Source organism: Lathamus discolor, chromosome 1 (genome assembly GCF_037157495.1).
Source record: "Lathamus discolor isolate bLatDis1 chromosome 1, bLatDis1.hap1, whole genome shotgun sequence".
Classification (NCBI taxonomy): Eukaryota; Metazoa; Chordata; class Aves; order Psittaciformes; family Psittacidae; genus Lathamus; species Lathamus discolor.
The window spans coordinates 15,038,902-15,056,528 of NC_088884.1; the positions used below are offsets into that span (position 1 = coordinate 15,038,902).

The 17,627-nt window shown below is 37.1% G+C and overlaps 1 protein-coding gene across 3 annotated transcripts in view; it reads right to left on the reverse strand.

Annotated features, from left to right (window-relative positions):
- The window catches only part of DOCK4 (dedicator of cytokinesis 4), a 265,386-nt gene that overhangs the window by 150,898 nt on the left and 96,861 nt on the right, over positions 1-17,627 (reverse strand). For all 3 annotated transcript variants that reach the window (XM_065695089.1, XM_065695013.1, XM_065695172.1), the window contains exons 2-8: positions 13,197-13,280; positions 12,357-12,397; positions 9,948-10,003; positions 7,325-7,421; positions 4,281-4,429; positions 2,872-2,956; positions 641-792 (exon numbers count right to left, since the gene is read on the reverse strand). In XM_065695089.1, the coding sequence (XP_065551161.1) occupies positions 641-792; positions 2,872-2,956; positions 4,281-4,429; positions 7,325-7,421; positions 9,948-10,003; positions 12,357-12,397; positions 13,197-13,280 (664 nt within the window). The remainder of the gene's footprint in view (positions 1-640; positions 793-2,871; positions 2,957-4,280; positions 4,430-7,324; positions 7,422-9,947; positions 10,004-12,356; positions 12,398-13,196; positions 13,281-17,627) is intronic.

Here is a 17,627-nt window from a genome sequence, read left to right on the forward strand (position 1 = left end):
TACTGAATATTTAAAAATTCAAAGGTTATCAGGGCTCTCACAGAATTTAAGCTCCAGGACAAACAGAAAACGAATGGTTCCGGGATCAGCTCCCCACTGAAAAAAGAGGTCAAAACAACCCTAAGTGGATATGAAATTGGGTTTGATTGTTTCACTGAAGAGAAGGACCTCCGTATTGAAGTATGAGTTCCTTTCATAAAAAGACTCTTAATTCACTGACTAAGGGCAGCCCTCCAGTCTCCTGTACCTAGGAGAATTAATCTCATAAATAATACAGAGCAAGAGACAGTTCTATGTTTTGAATGTGCATTGATTAGGAGAGAGGAAAATAGAGGTACTGAAAAATGACCTTAAGGTCACAGAACTAACATTCACTCTGTAGGCATACATATATATATGTTCCCACACAAGCAAAACCAACTGAAAACGGAAATTCGTAAAAAAGACAGATACATATACATTATTTAAATCTAAAATGATACTGCAAACTATTAAATTTTGAAACTGAATTTCAAAATGAAGGAAAAAATTATTTTCTGCTTTCTTCTAAAAGTGAATTCTATTACCTGGATCAAAACAGACACTGTATAATGACAAAACTTATGTAAAATCAGTATTCCAGTGAAAAATCATGTGGTACCTGATGGGCCGATTTTCTTTACTGTCAAAGAGTGAGAAGATTACTTCCAGTTCCTCTCCCAGATTGGAGCACATCAGACTCTTCATTTGAACAAAGAGATGGTGGCTGCTAGCTTGCACTGGTGTGTCTTTTTTTCGATGACGATGTTCCATCTAAAAGTACCCCAACCACAGCAGCCAGTTTAAATTAACAGTCAAAATCTTAGAACAAAAAGACATAAAAACTGTAATACCGAACTACTTTCTTAATCAGTATTAACTTGTAATACTTTTCCTTTTTTTCTTTTTTTTTTGGGTTGGTTGGTTTTTGTATGTAAGAAGGAGAACACAAGGAAGTGACTTTCCCAGTGTTGCACTGCATCATCATTATCTCTAAGAGAAAATCAGTAACCTCTAGTAGTTTACCTTTTTACTACTCTGAAAATTCTAAGCCACTTTAAAGCTTTGTGCTTTAACAACACAGCATTTCACAGCTGGTTTAAATAGTTAATGATCTGATATCTGAGTATCCAAACACACAAAATATACTTCTGCAGAAGACTAAACACCAGTATTTAAAATTTGAAAAAAAAAATAAAATAAATCAGTCCTTGGCAGACTGCTATATTGAAGCTCCTAAATTATCTTGTTTTGACTTCACAGTTTATACTTTCACTATTTTAATCACCCATTAAGAGTATGACAATATTAAATTGAACTATTTCTTTCTTACACTGTACCAAAAATAATTTTGAACAGCACTATTTCTAAGCTACTTATCTTCAAACTGAGGTTATCGTGGGCTTTTTTTTTCCCCCTCTTTATTTTTGAAAGTGCACTCCATGAGTTCCATTACTAGCTTTCTCAGTTATTCTTCTTCTGTATGTTTCTTCTTATGATTAATGGTTCCTCACTGTATTTCATCTAGTGCTTCAACAGGATTCCATACGATTACATATGGCTTTGAAACTGTCCAGAGATATACTGATTCTAGCATTAAGAAATTACTGTTAGGCTTGACATGACAAGTTATCAACACAACTAGTTAAAAACTATAAAGAATATAATTTCAGCTCCATAAAAAATTACAGCATTATATTTTTGCTTTATTCTATATTTAAATATGAAAGGTACAAATAAAATTTAGTTAGCCTGAAGCAAGTAAGGCTCAGAACAGCTGCAGTACTTAAATAAGAGCCAAAGCCCACATAAAGGAATTTGTAAGTTTTCTTAGACCTCACTGGAGATTAAATCAGAATAAGAAATATCAGTGCTGGTTTTAGTAAATGAAGATGGGCTTTTATACCCAAAGGAGATCTTTCTATGCAGTTTAACTGCTATTTACATTAATATACTAGAAAAGACCTATAGCCCAGTATGATTAATTGTGAAAATACTTGTACCATAAGATTATATTTCCATAAGTCTTATCTAACAGAACTCATGGGCAAAGTAAAACTTTAATGAAAAAGAGTCTCATAAGCTTTTATTGATGATTAAATTCATGTTAACAGTCATAATTTTAATGATAACTCAGAACACAAAACTTTTAACAAATAACATAAAATAAACATGTGTGTACACACAGACTTGGTATCATAGAATCAACTAGGTTGGAAAAGACTTTTAAGATCATCAAGTCCAACCTTTACCACAGGACCAAGTCCATCACTAAACCATGTCACTAAGGGCATTATCCAAATTTTTTTTTTTTTTTTTTTGAAACACTTCCAGGGACAGTGATTTTACCACTCCCCTGGCCAGCCTGTTCCAATGCCTGAGCATCCTTTCAGTGAAGAAATTTTTCCTGATTTCCAACCTAAACCTCCCCCGGCACAACATGAGGCCATTTCTGCTTGTCCTGTTGCTTGTTACTTGGGAGAAGAGACCAACCCACACCTCACTACAGCTTCCTTTCAGGTAGTTGTAGAAAGCGATAAGGTCCGCCCTGAGACTTCTTTTCTCCAGACTAAACAACCCTAGTTCCCTCAGCCGTGCCTCATGAGACGTGCATTCTAGGACCTTCAACAGCTTCATTGCCCTTCTATCAAATCAAAGCACCTCATACAGATACAGATATGACATAACTGTTCAAAAGTTAACTTCTCTCCTCATAGTAAAACTCGTTGCACTATGAAATACCAGTTTATTTGATTAAAAAAAAAAGTACTTTTGAGTAAGTAGAAGAAAGCTGCCACCAAAAGAGCAGCATGAAATTTCATAGCAAATGTACTGAGTACTACTATCACATACCAGCCTGTACAGCTCCGTAATGCTGATCTCTTCAGGATCCACCATAGCATACTCTTTTCTTGGAACTAAGTCAAGTCCCAGTTGTCTGAGAAATGGAAAAACAGTAAGTAGTTTCTACATATAAAGGAAACAAATTAACCTGTTGCTTCTACTTACATTTAACAGAAACATTCCAACAAACAACATATACGTTAATTGGTACTCTACAGCTGGGTTTGGGTGTTTTGGCTATTCACCATTCACATATGATTCCTCCATTTTCTTCACTTTGTAACACTAGTAGAAAATGTTTTTCCAGAATTTTTAAATCTGTTTCACACTGTGGACACTGTATAATGGATATTGTCCTTTTTACTACTGTTGCACAATGTGAATCGTACTAGTATTGTCAATTTGAACGACAACAGCAGAAAAGCAGGTAGAAAGAAAATCCAAAATATTAACTTATTTTTAATTCAGACTGGATGACATCAAAGCTGCCTGGCTGCATTCCCTGAACATAATAATGAAAGGAACTTGAATCATTAGGAATAATACTTATTTTCAGCACAGCAGCAAGCAATAAAGATTAAGAACATGCATGCAGCAGTCATGTAGAATTTAGAAAAACATAAGAGATTGGAATATTTTTTAAAAATATGTTTTTAAAGAATAGGAACTGAACACTTCCAAAATCATCACAATTCCATTCTGTCGGCACAAAATTCTAAGCAGCAGTTAATCACAGTTCTTCCACAATGTTAGGTATTTAGACTTTCTGGTAGCAGTAGTTGCAGAAACCCCTGAAATTCAGTTAATTCTATTACTGAATAGTGCAGCATTTAGCCAGAATTTAACTGAAAAATAAAATATAAGCTAAGGAAAAGACTTTGGAAACAGCTCCTAAATGCCAAAAGTTATTTTAACCTTTTTCTTGCCTTTTTTTTTTTTTATTTAAATAAGATAATACAATTTGCCTTAGCTCTTATTCACATTCCAATAAAAGAAAGATGCAGATCAAAACAGCAAGATATATGTTAGAGATGCCCAATTAGGAAGCAATGACAGCCAATATCATTTCAGCTAAGACAACAGAGTTTTGCAGACTGCTTCCCATCGCAATCTGGACAGGTGGGTTTTAAAAAGATGGAAAAGGATCCTGTAGATATTCCAATGCAATTCTCTTGTAGACAGTACCACTGCTATGTTAAGTAACTTGAGGAAAAAAGGCAAAATAAAATTGCAAGTCAGTTTTCTCTGTTAAAACGCAGTGGGCAGAAAAACAATGAAAGAGAAAGTCCATTAAAAAAAACCCCACAAAGTAACACCTTTCAGAAACTTGCTCCTTATTTCAACATTCTACAATGAATCTAAAGCTGTGGCATTATAATTAGGTTACACTATTTTCATTTATTACTATATTTACTCACTCATTGCCCCAATCCAGACGAGCAGTGATATGTCGCTTGACATCCTTCATTCGGTCATGGGTGAGATGGCCAACAAGGACCTGCCTCCGCAGGTCTAGGATTTCATTCATTATGTGCCACAGTCGGTGAAAGAGATCCCCCTCATTCCTCTGTGAGATAAAAATAGAATTGCCTTTACATTACCTGTATAAGCTGACAATCCTACCTAATACAGATATGGAGGAGAAATTAAGACAACTCACTACTAATTCCCCTGCTTGGACATTTTTCTTCCCCATCATACTGTGACCATTTCACCTGCATGCATGTGTTTGTGTGTGTAGAATCGTTTCAGAGCTTACCTCAGACCCTGTCTTTGCACCACAGTCATTGCAAAATTTCATACCAAGTCCTTATGCCTCATGTTAACAGAGTCTAATTTATGAGACAGGTATGACAAAAATGCAACAAAAAATAGTTTCATCCTGTAGCACTTTTTTATTCCAAGAGCATGTTCATGTTGTGCTGCTGTCTCATCCAAACTGAACATGTGCTCACATAATTCAAGATTAGTTGAACTCAAACACATAAGGAGATGAAAAGGCAATAGTTCCTAGCATTCAAACTCTGAAACACAGGGTGTTAATGTTCTTTTAACTTTTTATTGTATGTATCTAACTGTACACACTATTAACCATAACAAATAGCATATATAGACAGAATCTTGTGCAGAGAGTTCTTCATCTAACTGTGAAGTAGGAGTAATTATGTGAATGTGATTGCTTTTTAAACCACATCCTCCTACTCTAAGTATATAACGGTTAGGGGCATAAACAATTTCCCATAACAGTTTTTTCCCAAACAGAAGTTATTTTAACTCTTCCTTCACCAATTCTAAGGAGTTTTACCTCATGCAGCTTTTCTAAGAAACTTTAGCTTGAGGAAATTATTGCAACCTCCATTTAAGTGATACATCACACAAAGTTGAAAAAACATTCCTATTCAGATTTGTTCTGCTAATTCTAGCCAAAAAATACTAAGCCCATTTCCCTTTTCCTTCTTCCTATGAACAAATGGCATTAAAACAAAATTCAGCTTCTTCTGGTGCATAATTGCTATGAAAAGCTAAATTCACTTAGAAGCACCATTACTGTCTGTCAATAATTTTTATATTCCAAGGGCTCTGAGAAACTGCTGTTTGATAAATCTGCTCTTTTTATTTCACATTCATTCACTTCATAAGCTCACTAAAATGAGCATTAATTTACTGTGTCTTGGCTTTCTGTCTGGTAAAAAAAAAAAAAAGAAAGCCAGTGTATTTTGATCATACAATAACAATAGTAGTGAAGAAAAAATGCCAAAAGAGAAACAACTTCACTAAAAACAACAGGAATATACGAACTTTGTAAGGAAAAGAAAAAGGGAAAAAAAGGTCATACATATCACCTTTGAATTAGGAGCAAAAGACAAAAAAAGACTTTAGAGGCATGTTGCAGGGAAACAGGCTGAAGTATGGTTTCAGAGTTTTCCATCAGAAACTAGTGTACAAAGATTTAATTTCTACAGTTAAAAAAACAAATCAAATAAACACTAATTCAGGTGCATCTTTGTTTTCAGTATCTGATTATAAGCTCTACTGCAGTAAATTATAATGTGAATACAAGAGACATGTTAATGTTTAACAGCACTATTACGCTCAAAATAACATTTTCAGGTATCCTTTCTTTTCCAAAGCATTACAATTTGTCTGAGCTGCTTGTATCTCAAAGCACTGAGTGGATCTTTAAGCAACTGTGTTTGCATTCAGACTTAGGTCACTATGCTAAGGGACCATATTTTTACTCCTTTTGTTCCAGGACAAGCCAATGTATTAATATACTTGCTAGTATACATGAAGATATGCTTCAGACATTTGAGAAAAATACTTCCCATTATAATCTAGAGAGATTTCAAACAAGCTTTGAAGAAACAGTTTCGAACAGTTCATACTGCTTAATTAAAATTTCACTGTCAAGTTTAAAATGATACCATTACTTGGAATCCAACAGTAAGAAATACTTATTTTGTAGGTTCTTGTGTAAAAGCTTCCATTATGCAATGAGCAACTGCTCCAATTGCAGGTTTCAGAAAGGTCACCTGGTTCTGAACAGCCCCTCTGAACACAAGCCGTACAATAATCCCCAAAAGGTAGCAGGCTGGCTACTTCTGTACTATCCTGACTTGTAGAAGGTACATTGGCACCTCTCAATGCTGTTTCTTATGTAGCAGCCCCCGTATCAGCAGAAGGTGGCTAATCTTCTCACAATTTAAGTCATACTTATCAACTCAGCAATGAATTAAGATGAGGGGTTGGAGAATATGTGGATGCAAATGAACAGGCTTTGATTACATTTTATGTGTGCACATGCTGCCAAGTTCAAACCATGGCTTGGTTGTAATGTAGTAGATTAGAAGGTCAAATGTTAAAAACAGTAGACAACCATGATGCAAATCACAATTTAAAACTAAAATATTTTAGTTAGACCTTTAAAGACACAACTCTACAGTCAAGAGAAAGTGAAAAAAACCCCACAAAAAACAGCTCAGTTAACAGAGAAAGTAGAAGTAGGCACAGAAAAAGTAAATTATAGCAATTATTATGTTTTAGATTATGATGTAGAAAAAGAATTAAATTTAAAAGATGCAGAACAGTCAGCAAAGACTGAATTTCAGTCAGAACAAAGAGAAAGATTTAACATGTTTCTTTCTATGTTTTGTAAGCACACACAAAAAAAACCTTAATTACTACTTAGGGTGGTAGTCAATTAAGTGAAGGAAATGGTAGGATTTCCTACAGTGAAGAAGTAAGTCACTGGTCTGAAACCTCTCCTAAGGATGGCAGACTGCAGTGTGTTCACAGGAGACATGGCAGTGAAAAGCAGCCTAGGGAGCTTGTATCCAAGGTACATTCGCTAATCAAGAATCACCCCTCAGTCTCCCTCAACAATGAGGACTCAACTAAATAAATTAGAGCATCTAAACAACAGTTGATATTAAATCAAAGTAATATTATTCAGGGTACTTGCCACATAGAGTTGTTTCCACATCGTTCCCCAGTCTCTAAGAGTTGATGTCATTTCTGTAATAACAGAATCTTCTGTTGGAATAACCATTTCAAATTGTCTGTAACATTCAGAAGAACACATGACATTACGCAAGTATTACAAATCCCGTTACAGTTACTAATATAAAGACTTCTGCCCTGCCAAATGTGATGTCTAACAGCCTACATGGGTGATCCATCAGCCTGTGACACTTCATTAGTGTATTTCATTTAATCCCCATGGAAAACTCTTGGGTGAAAATAATTTAATCCCCACAGAAAGTCTTAGTCCTAGAAAAGTCAAGGTGGGTTTTTTGCTACGAGATAAGCATGTCAAATACTTTCACAGCAGAGTAATCCCACAGTTTCTGAAGGGATTTTGCCACTTTAGACTCCAAACCAGTGATTGTTGCCACTCTTTCACATCTCTGTTTATAGAAATAAGACAGAAAATGCTGTTTTTTCAACTGAAAGAGGGCATAAATCTCAAAAGAAAAACTAGTACAGTGTGAGTCCTTGCCTACTCTGACCAAGACAAAAACTGTGGTGGCTTGGTCAAGACCAAACTCTCCACCACACCATCATCTTGCATACCGTCACCACTGCCACTTCGTTCTCACACACAGTACATTTGAAAGGTTTGAATTCAGGCCTGGATTACTTTTCTCATTACATCATTTCTCTCTAACCAAGTTAGCATAACAAGGTGAGAGCCCCTATCCACAATGCACATGGCCTGAAGGGGAAACATACACAAGGAAGAAAAGAGAGGCAACAAAGTTTGAACTCCCTGCAAATACCATTGTAGTGTCTGCTACCAAATATTTATCCATCTTTATGCTTTGCTCTATTGCGATGTTTTACAATTTTATTTCACTTAACCTTCAGTTGTATCTACAACCACTTTTAAAGGAGAAACTACCCTAGGCCATGACAAACCACATGTGGCTTGAACTCCATTGCAAACAACAGTGTGTTTAAGAGTAAGAGTATAAGCCATTTTTTCTTCTATATGATTCCAGTCTTCATGATTATTTTTGCCCATTATGAATAATGGACCTTCTTCTCACTGATTCATGCTCCCAAAGTAAAGCTCACCTACACTTGATGTTTAGGCATCCAACTATTATGATGAGAAATGTCTTTTCCTAAACAGGTTTCAAACTGTTATGTATCAGTTCTCAATTAATAAATCCAAATAAATAATACAGTGTGAATGCTCCCAAATTAAGTAAAACTTCAGAAAAAAACTGTGTTGAACTAAGAAGGAGCGTGACCAGCAGGTCGAAGGAGGTGATCCTGCCCCTCTACTCTGCTCTCACGAGACCTCACCTGCAGTATTGTGTACAGTTCTGGTGTCCTCAACATAAAAAGGACACGGAACTGCTGGAACAAGTACAGAGGAGGGCCACGAGGATGATCAGGGGACTGGAGCACCTCCCGTATGAAGACAGGCTGAGAAAGTTGGGGCTGTTCAGGCTGGAGAAGAGAAGGCTGCGTGGAGACCTCATAGCAGCCTTCCAGTACCTGAAGGGGGCCTATAGGGATGCTGGGGAGGGACTCTTTGTCAGGGACTGTAGTGACAGAACAAGGGGTAACGGGTTAAGACTTAAACAGGGGAAGTTTAGATTGGATATAAGGAGGAAATTCTTTCCTGTTAGGTTGGTGAGGCACTTGAATGGGTTGCCCAGGGAGGTTGTGAGTGCTCCATCCCTGGCAGTGTTCAAGGCCAGGTTGGATGAAGCCTTGGGTGAGATGGTTTAGTGTGAGGTGTCCCTGCCCATGGCAGGGGGGTTGGAACTAGATGATCTTGAGGTCCTTTCCAACCCTAACCATTGTTTGAGTCTATAATTCTAAGATCACTGACAAATTAAAAAAAAAAAAAAAAAACAACCTCTCACAGCAAGTTTTATATCTAAAAAAAAAATTAAAAAAAAAAAAAAAAATCTAAGCCAAAAACCAGTGTTTCTTTTAGTCAGGACATTTGAGTTCCAAAAAATTTTAAATTAATTTTAGCAAATTGTTCTGGTTTCTTATTAACTCCTCTATAAATGAAAAGAGATCAGTTGTTTTCAAAAATAACTATTGTCTCTCCATCACCTGAAGGAAAGAAATGAAGGAAAAAACATCTCCAATTATGGTGCTAGTGAAATCTTCTGCCCTTGAACTTTTATGCTATCTTACTGTATCTGTGTGCCATGGAACAGCTGCTGTCCTCTAAGAAAACAACCAGTCTTAAACAGCAGGTTAATAGCCAGCTTCTGTACAGAATAACTTTTTCTAATTGAGGCAATACTGTTGTCATCGTTTAACCTTTTTCAAGCAAAACTTACCAACAGGAAGTGAAAACATGTAATTGTTTTCTCTGTCCTTTAGACAATACAGGCTGATAGTCCCAACTGTGCTCCAGGTCTTTTCAAAATACCTTGCTCCAACCTTATAACCATGGAGGAGTATCAGGTTAGCTAAGGACAAACATTTTAAGTCCTGTGGCAGTAAGCTGAAGTTAAGATATTAAATAACAAAATCATTACCTTATAAACAAAAGACTTTTGGTTCAAGTAACTGACCATGTTTAAATATTTGAATCAGAACACTTCACTTACCCTTTGTTCTTAACACAGGCATTTTTCAAGTGAATGTAGTTGGATGGAAATATGCCCTGAAAAATAAAACAGTTTATGTAAAAAAAAACCAAAAACCTCTCCCCTTACATGAGTTTGGAGTACCATTTAGTACCATTTAATATGCAAATGAATGCTGAATTAAAAGTCCTCCAAATAATTACCAAAAAACTTGCAAAAGAGAGTGAGATATATAGTCAGCATGGATCTAACGGAAACTAAAATGCCATATTCGGTAGAGGTTAAATCCTTCAACACTTCAGAAAATTAGAAGATAAACAGGTGTAGAACACGTAGAAGACTGCTTAAGAGCTCACTTATGCTGGATACTCTTATTAATTATTCCCACCCTGATAAGAAACGGATCAACTGTGTGTGGGGGGGGGGGGGGTAATGTCTTAACAACAGTGTCCTAAAAATAATGTCTTCAGATAATGATTTCAAAATGAAGCAAAAAATTACAGTTGACAGAGTTCAATAAAAATCAAGTTTTATTTGGTGGCTATAATGCTCCGCAGTGCATGGGAAAGCTATGGTAGATCCCTACCAAAGAACCTTTTCTAGTTACTTAAGTGCCCTCCACTCTTCTTTTGAACAAGCAGCACTCCTGCCACAGTTCTGCAGCTCTTACAGCACACTAACCTGCACAAATCAGAATAATATACAAAATGAAGCAACTCAGCTTCAAGCCTCTGGCTGAGAACGTAATACGCTACAGCTTGTTACATAATGCAGCAAGGGAATACGCATATAGGTTCTGTTCACAATAAGCATAGCTGCGTACAGCTTTCCTTTGTGATGATGGTGACCTATTTTCTTTTAACACAGACATTAGAGCTTTGACAAAAATGCATCTACTGTGTAGAGGCAATTGCTTCTACTTGTCTGTAAAGTAGCTCTGGAGAGCATCTCCTAAGGACATCCCAAGTAAGATGTACAACCTTGCACTTGTAACAGTGTGCCAGAAAACAGGATGGCTGCATATGCACGCTTACTGTGGACCAGCTGCCATGGGATATTTCTTTGAGTGTCAAAGCTGGCAGAATAATAAGGAAAGAATCTTGACAGAGCAATACCAATAACAAATGGAGTTACAAGGTGCTCTTACTATTTTACTTTCAGAGAGACTGCCTTCAAAAATCTGATTCAGAAAACTGTTTGCATTCACACTAGGAAAGCAGAAAATACATATCTCATTTCTTCACACATCAAGTCATGTTTAGAAAACCTGTTCATAACTTCTATCAACACATTTGACAGACCACAAAGCAAGACTGACAGCAAGCATGTGTTAAGAACTGCAACAAAAGACATAGAAGAAGCAATAACAAAATCCCAACTGCTCATGTCTTACAAATCAAATTGCAATATATATCAATGAAGTCAAAGTACTAACATCAGATTAGACTCTGTGGCTAAATTTATTTATTCACATTGACCTTCTATATAAAGCAAAGGGAATTTATGTGAGCAGACACTGCACGCCTAGACACAAATGGTCAATGACTTCCAATAAGAATGTCTAGAAACTTTCGAAGTTAACGTATCTGTGTCCTATTCTGCGCCTGAAGAGGCTTGGAAATGAAGAGAAGGGCAAAAAATAGCAAAGCTTACAATGGAGGTTAAAGAAGCAACAGAATGGCTTTAATAAGACTAAAAACTCTAGTACTGTGTTGATGAAAAAAAAAGAGGAAATCTTAAAATGATTTCCATGTAAAATCCACAATCTTTATAGTCACAGAGGCAAGTTGACAGGAGAGATTAAGAAAACAGAAAGACAAATAAGATACTTAAAGCTTAAATATTAAACATGAACAAATGCTGAAATATGAATTTCCTTGTATTTCACGTCTAAATGCAGAAAAAAAAAATCTGTGAAGTCTGGTTTAGAGTACTATCAGTTATACTACTGTGGAAATCAAAGACTACACATCAAAGAAAAATAAAATGAACCATGTATTTTATATGACAATACACAGCTTTTATTCAATTGATAGTCTGCATGTGGCTCCTATGAACTAGCCGCCTCCATTCACTGCTCTAAATTAATTCACAACATCAAGAAAAATAGGCACAGTCTAGTCAACTTTTCCAGCAGCGTTTACAATTTGTATTCTCAGTAGTCTTTTCCCTTCAACTTATCTTCCTCTGAGTTTGCAATCTAAAAATCTGAAATAAAGGAAAATTCAGCAGAGCCTCATTCTAACACATAGGAGCATTTCAGAAGTGTAATCCATGTCAAAATCTAATTAAAGCACTATCAATAATACTTAACACTAAGCTCTAGTTTTCTTCTAGAGTAAATATAATAAACTTACATGGAGACTACAATCTTTTAAAAAGTAAATAAACGCTGTTGCCAAAGAACACAAAACTGTAATTGACCTTTACCTTAACATTGGGGTTTTTTAAGGCAAATCCTCTGTACCATCCTGTGAAGAAAGAACATTTTGGTTTGTAAACTGTGTAAATCTTTTCCATATGTAAAGCAGATTTCATCTTTCCCTTTTGGACAGATATGACAACTACATGGTGCTGACAGACTGAACTAATTTAAAAGGCTTTTCATAAAACGAAAGATGTTTTGCTTAAAGCAGCTCCCATTCAGAGGACAATTCACACAATTTCAGGTATTACTCTTTAACTGTGTGTTCCTTAGGTAATGTATTGAGGATCCAGATTATGAAGCAACTTCATTTCTCTTACACTGGATAATGAACATTTGCTAAAATCATATTAGCATTCTACTCACATTAGTCCCTGCCCATGGAAGGCATGTTGGAACCAGATGAACTTAAAGGTCCCTTCCAACCTAAACCATTCTATGATTCTATTCCCTGCCTCACTACAGAGGCTGAAGAGAATGTTTATACTGCTTTAAGATTTAAGCTTATGACTTTGAATCCATTTGAAAGAGCTTTGATGGCAGCCAAACTTCCCTTGGAAATACCAAGAAAGCAGAAGAATCCCAATAAGAACTCCTTGCTGTTTTAACTGTCACCCTCTACAAATGTTTATTAAACTGAGTGATGAAATAAAAAGAATAAGCTGCAAATTAATTATAAGGATTAGAGCTCACTAGAATTGTCAAAAAAATTAAGAGGCCAAAATGTGTTATAATATTCACTTCAAAAATGTGCTAGTTGAAGAAAATAAATGAAGGGTAATGGAGTTCAAATCAACACTATATGAAACTTTGTTATCATTGAAATTCCAACCTGGTGAACTCACCATCACATTTCTCTAATATTTGAACAGTGTCTCCAATCTCCAGTGATAGGCCATGTGGGACTGTCCCTCGAAAACCAGCTATTACTGAAAAAGATAATAAGTTTCAATTAGTTACAACATTAAAATATAAATATTCCTCTTGCTAACAAAACCAGTATACTAACAGGAAGTTAAGTGCTTCCCTTCAAGAACAAACAGGCGTCCTAAAATTTCATAAGCTGTAGAAAGAACTAGAGGTTAAGCCACTTCTATGAGCAGAAAATTCAAAATACAGGACTTGGAAAAAACCTTCAAACACTTAGAGACCTACTATACATGAATGGAAAATTTGTACTGTGGAACTCTATTAGACAGGCCATAACTACCCTGAAGGACAGAAACTGTTTTATTCAAAATGCTCACATTAACACATATGAGACCTCCGAATTTTGCAAGCTGAAAGTGATAACATTTTTGTTTCCATCTATACCACCCACATGCCACAAAAGGAAAACCTTATTTCACATTCTCTTAATGGATGCTATAGACCCAACACTCCACATAATTCTAAGTGAGAGGAAATTGCTAGGGAGTGGAGACCACTAAAGCATGCTGTTCACTAAAATACGTTACGTGCGCATGCTGTCTGCCCTGCAGCCTCCCCGAAGCCAGTGAAGGGGAGGCCATGAGCTCAGGCTGGGACAAGAGTAACAGAAATGGGCTTCCCTTGCTGGACATAAAACATGCCTCAGAAGCAGAAAGTCTCATATTGCTGGTGCTAAAAAGTTCACTCAGAATCAAACATAATATGCAAAAGACTCAAAATACTCATTCCTGCAAACACTAAAAATCCACTAACATGCTAAATAGCAATTCAGCTCTTCAACCCTATGCTTACTGTACCTGAAATTCTGAATTAAAATATTGCCTAATTCAGGCCATGAGACAGCAATACTGATTTTGATTCTCTGTATTGTAATATTCTTTTGGAGCTTAATTTAGAAGTTGAAGATGAAAATGGCTTTCATAAAGTGTTTTAAAAACTTGAGTTCAAATATCAACACGGCTGTAAAATTAGTGGCCTAACAGCAGTCTTGCTGCTATCAAATATAGAATCACAGAATGGTTTGGGTTGGAAAGGACCTTAAGATTATCTAGTTCCAGCCCCCTGTCATGGGCAATGATGCTTAACACTAGACCATCTCACCCAAGGCTTTGTGCAGCCTGGACTTGAACACTGCCAGGGATGGAGCATTTATCATATCTTTGGGCAACCTGTTCCAGTGCCTCACCAACCTAACAGGAAAGAACTTCCTCCTTATATCCAATCTAAACTTCCCCTGTTTAAGTTTGAACTTGTTACCCCTTGTCCTGTCACTACAGCCCCTGATGAAGAGTCCCCCCCCAGCATCCCTATAGGCCCCCTTCAGGTACTGGAAGGCTGCTATGAGGTCTCCACGCAGCCTTCTCTTCTCCAGGCTGAACAGCCCCAACTTCCTCAGCCTGTCTTCATACGGGAGGTGCTGCAGCACTTGCTCCAACAGCTCTATGTCTTTCATACATTGAGGACACCAGAACTGCACACAATACTCCAGGTGAGGTCTCACGAGAGCAGAGTAGAGGGGCAGGATCACCTCCTTCGACCTGCTGGTCACGCTCCTTTTGATGCAGCCCAGGATACGGTTGGCTTTCTGGGCTGCGAGCGCACACTGAAGCTGGCTGATGTTAAGTTTCTCATCAACCAACACCCCCAAGTCCTTCTCCACAGGGCTGCTCTGAATCTCTTCTCCGCCTAGCCTGCATCTGTGCCTGGTATTGCCCCAGCCATGATATCTATGCATCCAGACAGGAAAACCCAAGTCTCACAGCAATGTGAAAAACACACCAGCTAGGAGGGGCAAGAACAAATCTTCACATTTAAAAGCCAAAAGGAAACCCCATGGGTACAGATACGTTTACAAAGTAACTGCTCTTCCATCAAAGCACCTGCAAGATTTTGAGTCACAACAATCCATTTTGGTGGCTTTTGCCTGCTGTCAGCTCAAACATAATATAACCTGTCACCCACTGCCTGTGTTTGTCACATTATTCATCAAAGGCAGGAGGAAAGATTAGCTGTCAGCAACGACGAAAACTGAAAATTCATTTGTGAATCTTTGCCAGAAAGTTCCAGATTCTAGGAGTAAACAAACAGGATACGGTTTATACTACAGGAGGGCATGCATAAAAATGTATGAAAAGCATTTTTGCCAAATCTTTATTCCGAATCTGAAGGCTTCAAAACTCACTGAATTCAATCATCGCTGTGCTTTACACATGGCCTGTATTTATTCCTTTGAATAAAGCCTGTGAGATTATGTACCTGGTTAGTCCTCAGGATTATGCTATACGTGACCAGTACTTGTAGTACTGAGCTTACCTCACCTCCCTGCCTCATGTGTATTGAATAAACCTGTATTCATTTTGGTGTTACTCCAAATCTCCAAGGTACTTACACAGAATTAGAATACCCTGAGATAAGCATTATGAAATAAGGAGAGCTATGAAATAAGAGCAGCTACTTTCATTCCCCCTCTATGATCAAGTATACCATTTTTAAAGAGGGTTAGCTTCAAGACAGTACTTATACATCGAAAAAATTAGTCTAAAAGTTGAAAAATGAATTTTTTTCAATTAATTCTTATACAAGGACCCAAAAACTATATCTAAATTCCTCTGTGACACTGGAATGATGAAGAGCCATTCTGGCCACCTTTCTTGCTTGCAAGAATCACAACTGAACTATGAAGCCCAGCAAAATAGCACCTACAGGCACTGAAATAAAATTAAATTAAAGAATTACCAGAAGCAGCATGCAAACCCAAACCAAACCCTTGTGTGTTACTACTCTTGTAAGTATACACTTCTGAGATGCCTTATTTTTAAACTCCATGAGATAAAAATAATGACAGCAATTTTTTCTTTAAGAGCCAATAAACCTGTCACATTGTTTTGATCTGACTTTGCTGTGACATTCAATTTTTATTACTTAGTTACTAGATCTGTTAAAGATATTTTTTTTCTTTTTATAGAAGTTTCAAAGAAAAACTTTTAGGACAAAAAAAGATTGAAATCTGACACAATGTAGAAAATAGCTGGAACTCACTTTAGAGTACATATAGAAGAAAAAAAAGTATACCTTGAAATATCTTCTAGAAGGGTAGCCTGCAGAGTACCAGGAAAAGAGAGAAAGAAATGAGGGCAATACCTGCACCACTGAGACAAGCACATTTACCAGATTGACTCACAAAACTCAGGCTGGATTCCTGCAGAGGTCTCGCAGTGAGGTCAGGCTCAAAACGGGTAGCCCATAGTCTTTAGCAATGCCACTCTAAAGACTGTGGACTGCAGAGTAGCAGAGTTTAGAGCAAAGCACAGAAATCCACAGATAAACTTATCACACAATGTTTACTTGGCTAACTTTCTACTAATCAAGTCATGTTACACAACTGGGACTGAGGCAGAAGGTGGCTACTCAAGCCTTCTTAGTTTATCTGTGGTGTATATACATAAGTAGACTAAAGGAAGAATAATGATGAAGTCACAGAAGAAGGCAGTTACCACTCTACCAGAGAAGATTCCAGGGTTCAGCACTTCAGCTAGGACACCGGGTTCTTAAGCTAAACCTCTTGCCATGGTTTCAAATTGCCACATTGCTCTGTAGCACTTTGTAGATGTTCCTTAATTCTTTCCCCTAGTAGTAGTAAGTATGCAATTAATCACTCTGCAGTGACCATAGCTTAAGTATTATCAACCTAACTTCAGAGCAGTGCACATTTATCATATTCATAAAACTGGACTTTTTTATATACACAGCATTCACCAAGCCATGTGCATCAAATATGCACCATTTTCACTCTTACAGCAACAGTAGTTGGTGTGGTTATCCCCTTATCTCATTTCCAATGCAACTTACTGCTGCAAGCAGAGACCTTAGAAAGGGCAGACGGACACAAGAAAAGATACTCACACTGAATGTGGTTCACCTGCCAATATCTGCAGTCTTTGCAGACCCACATGCATGTCCCCAGGAAGCCAAATATCAAAAGCACTTGCATCTAGATACAATTTTTTGTCACTGTAGTACCTGAAGGTCATATAAATGTCCTGTTTGTGCTTCAAGCACAGGCACAGTGATTGATGTCCTCTTAAATCACCTCTCAGACATAGGAGAAACATGGAACTCCACAATAAAAGTTTGTAGGAGGATATTTTCTCAGGAGTGTTTTAAAAACTGAGATCAAATACAGCAGCTGGCTGGCATTATTAAATATTTTCTTGCTGCCAAAGGCTACTGAGAGGGTAAGAAAGCAAGACCACAATGCAGGACACAAAAGCCTAATCCATATAGAAGGTGAAATCATATGGCAAGAACTACAGTGACAGCAATATTAAAGTAGTTTTAGGTTTCAT